The following is a 4,307-nucleotide window of genomic DNA, read 5'->3' as shown; positions in this document are numbered from 1 at the left end:
TCACCATGTTAGCCAGGATGGTCTCGATCTCCTGACCTCGTGATCCGCCCACCTCGGCCTCCCAAAGTGCTGGGATTATAGGCGTGAGCCACCGTGCCCGGCCCTCCTTGCTCTGTAATTCTAAGATTACCTAATTCTAAGACATCGTGTGTTACCTGATTTAGTACTGTATAAATAGTTTCATGTTTATTTCCAGACACATCATCAGCTGGAACATTTGCATAGGATTTAGTCATTTGGTCAGTGACACAGATGAATGCAAAGCTTAAGAGAGCTTCAAAGAATTCCAGGAAAACCAGCTGAAATAAAAGAAAACACAGAGAGTTTCCATCATTCTGACACACCTGAAGACAGAGCATTGATGGATTGGCGTTATTTCCTGACATCTGAATACGCACACGTTTGCACACACACACAGACACGTGCACACATACACACACGCACAGACACGCACACAGACACACACACACATATTCTGTACTTGTGTTCAGACTGCTTTCAATCAAATCTTGGTTCTTAGACTGGTCACAGTGGCTCACATTTGTAATCTCAGCATGTTAGGAGGCTGAGGCAGGAGGATCGTTTGAGCCCAGGAGTTTGAGACCAACCTGGGCAACACAGTGAGACCCCTTCTGTACAAAAAATTGTTTTTAAAAAATCAGCTGAAGGCCGGGTGTGGTGGCTCACGCCTGTAATGCCAGCACTTTGGGAGGCCAAGGCAGGCGGATCACGAGGTCAGGAAATCGAGACCACCCTGGCTAACATGGTGAAACTCCATCTCTACTAAAAAAACACAAAAAAACAAAAAAATTAGCCAGGAGTGGTGGCGGCACCTGTAGTCCCAGCTACTCAGGAGGCTGAGGCAGGAGAATGGCGTGAACCGGGAGGCAGAGCTTGCAATGAGCCAAGATTGCGCCACTACACTCCAGCCTAGGCGACAGAGCAAGACTCCGTCTCTAAAAAGAAAAAGAAAAAAAAAAAAGTGTCAACGAAAAGGCTAATGAAAAAAAGAAAAAAAATCTTGGTTCTTTGTTCTTGGTATCCATGGCAAAACCAACAGCCTGAATGGGATCTGTACCGTTTGTGACGGCTCTTTACAAACCTCAGGTTCAAAGTTGCTGTCAATTCCATCATATATGAAAGGATTATCCTCTGCTATGACCTCCATAAATACAGCTGCTGTTAATTCTTTATTTATCATTTTAAAGTCCTGTAAAAAATAAAATCAAACCATAACTGCCTATAATTGTAAACAGCTATATATTTTAATGTCAATTTATATCAATACAATAATTAAGAAAGTGTACCAGAAATTAATATCTTTTTTGTTTTCTTTTTTTTTTTTCTTTTTTTTTTTGAGAGACGGAATCTCACTCTGTCACCCAGGCTGCTGTGCAGTGGTGCAATCTCAGCTCACTGCAACCTCCACCTCCTGGGTTCAAGTGATTGTCCTGCCTCAGCCTCCCAAGTAGCTGGGACTACAGGTGCACAATACCACGTCCAGCTAATTTTTGTATTTTTTAGTAGAGATGGGGTTTCACTATGTGTTGGCCAGGCTGGTCTCAAACTCCTGACCTCAAGTGATCCGCCTCCCTCGGCCTCCCAAAGGGCTGGGATTACAGGAATGAGACATTGCGCCCAGCCATAAATTAATATCTTAAAGACTGATAATTTTGAAAAGCATTCTCGATTAACATTGGTATGTACGGCCAGGCATGGTGGCTCACACCTGTAATCCCGGAACCTTATGAGGCCGAGGTGGGAGGATCACTTGAGCCCAGGCATTGGGGATCAGCCTGGGCAACATAGCAAAACCCTGTCTCTACAGAAATTAAAAATGTAGGCCGAGCATGGTGGTGCATGCCTGCAGTCCCAGCCACTCAGGAGGCTGAGGTGGGAGGATCACTGAAGTCCAGGAGTTTGAGGCCACAGTGAACTGTGATCACAACACTGCACTCCAGCCTGGGTGACAGAGCAAGACCCTGTCTCACACACACACACACACACACACACATACACACTTTACCTCTCTATCCCTTCTCGAGTACCTCCAACATAACAGTAAAATATTTTTTGGCACAGAACAGGACATAGAACATGGGAGAACAGAACACGGTCCAGGTGTGAAATATGAACACAATGCTGTAGGCTGGAAAGCACCTGGGGAAACAACGTACCACACAACAAAACCGGTTTTACCACAGAGTAACTGACATGAAGAAGAGTTACGCTCTTCGCATTGGTTAAAGTCACAGTTTCCAAGAACCTATCAATAATGTTAAGTGGGATCGGGCTCACACCTGTAATTCCAGCACTTTAGGAGGCTGAGGCAGGCAGATCAGGAGGTAAAGAGATTAAGACCATCCTGGCCAACACGGGGAAACCCCATCTCTACTAAAAGTACAATAAAGTTATCTGGACATGGTGGCGGGCGCCTGTAGTCCCAGCTACACGGGAGGCTGAGGCAGGGGAATCATGTGAGCCCGGGAGGTGGAGGTTGCAGTGAGCTCAGATCACGCCACTGCACTCCAGCCTCGGCGACAGAGCAAGACTCCGTCTCAAAATCATGACAATAATAATGTTAAGTGAGGACTTACCGTACTCAAATGTTCAGGTTTCAGTATTTTTTAAAAAATCACTCATACTGATCAGCCTGGGCAACATGGTGAAACCCCATCTCTACTAAAAATACAAAAATTAGCCGGGCGTGGTGGCATGCACCTATAATCCCAGCTAGTCGGGAGGCTAAGGCAGGGGAATCACATGAGCCCGGGAGGCGGAGGTTGCAGTGAGCTGAGATCGCGCCACTGCACTCCAGCCTGGCGACAGAGTAAGACTCTGTCTCAAAAAAAAAAAAAAAAAAGTTAAGTGAGGACTTACTATACTCAAATGTTCAGGTTTCAATATTTTTTTAAAAATCACTCATACCGACCAGCCTGGGCAACATGGTGAAACTCCATCTACCAAAACTATAAAAATTAGCCTGGCATGGTGGTGGGCGCCTGTAATCCCAGCTACTTGGGAGGCTGAGGCAGGAGAATCGCTTGAACCAGGAGGAAGAGGTTGCAGTGAGCCGAGATCATGCCACTGCAGTCCAGTCTGGGAGACAGAGCAAGACTCCGCCTCCAAGAAAAAAAGCAAAAAAACAAAACACACAAAAACACACTCATACTAAGAACCAGGAAGATCTCAAACTGAATAAAAAAGAGAGTCCACAGATGCCATCACCAAGACGACAGGGATGTTAACATTGACTGACGGAGACTGTAAGACAGTCATCACAAAAACGCTTCAATGAGGCTGGGTGCGGCGGCTCATGCCTCTAATCCTAGCACTGTGGGAGGCCGAGATGGGTGGATCACCTGAGCTCAGGAGTTTGAGACCAGCCTGGGCAACATGGTGAAATTCTGTCTCTATTAGCCAGGCGTGGTGGCGAACACCTGTAATCCCAGCTACTTGGGAGGCTGAGGCAGGAGAATCGCTTGAACCAGGAGGAAGAGGTTGCAGTGAGCCGAGATCATGCCACTGCAGTCCAGTCTGGGAGACAGAGCAAGACTCCGCCTCCAAGAAAAAAAGCAAAAAAACAAAACACACAAAAACACACTCATACTAAGAACCAGGAAGATCTCAAACTGAATAAAAAAGAGAGTCCACAGATGCCATCACCAAGACGACAGGGATGTTAACATTGACTGACGGAGACTGTAAGACAGTCATCACAAAAACGCTTCAATGAGGCTGGGTGCGGCGGCTCATGCCTCTAATCCTAGCACTGTGGGAGGCCGAGATGGGTGGATCACCTGAGCTCAGGAGTTTGAGACCAGCCTGGGCAACATGGTGAAATTCTGTCTCTATTAGCCAGGCGTGGTGGCGAACACCTGTAATCCCAGCTACTTGGGAGGCTGAGGCAGAAGAATCACTTCAACCCAGGAGGCGGAGGTTGCAGTGAGCCAAGATCATGTCACTGCACTCCAGCCTGGGCAACAGAGCGAGACCCTCGCTCAAAACAACAAACTATTTTCCCACAGTTACACAGTAGGTTATCATCCATTTTTCTCAACGTATACAACGTTACAAAATTTGTAAAAACTCCTTAGCATTAGTATTTGATTCTGTTTAATCATTTGTATTCTCACAAGTACAAATTAAAAGTATCACGGAACAGGCCAGGCGCAGTGACTCATGCCTGTAATCCCAGCACTTTGGGAGACCAACGCAGGCGGATCACGAGGTCAAGAGATCGAGACCATCCTTGCTAACACGGTGAAACCCCATCTCTACCAAAAATACAAAAATCAGCTTAGTAT

General features: G+C 46.3%; 1 protein-coding gene across 1 annotated transcript in view; it reads right to left on the bottom strand.

Moving 5' to 3' along the window:
- The window catches only part of LOC105506326 (radial spoke head 10 homolog B2-like), a 67,302-nt gene that overhangs the window by 16,812 nt on the left and 46,183 nt on the right, over nt 1-4,307 (bottom strand). Inside the window, exons 9-10 of the mRNA XM_011934409.1 lie at nt 1,103-1,210; nt 156-299 (exon numbers count right to left, since the gene is read on the bottom strand). Of these exons, the coding sequence (XP_011789799.1) occupies nt 156-299; nt 1,103-1,210 (252 nt within the window). The remainder of the gene's footprint in view (nt 1-155; nt 300-1,102; nt 1,211-4,307) is intronic.

The sequence above is a fragment of the Colobus angolensis genome, unplaced genomic scaffold (assembly GCF_000951035.1).
Source record: "Colobus angolensis palliatus isolate OR3802 unplaced genomic scaffold, Cang.pa_1.0 Scaffold135, whole genome shotgun sequence".
Lineage (NCBI taxonomy): Eukaryota > Metazoa > Chordata > Mammalia > Primates > Cercopithecidae > Colobus > Colobus angolensis.
Note: the sequence above shows the minus strand (reverse complement) of the source record. Positions and strands in the feature narration are given on the sequence as shown.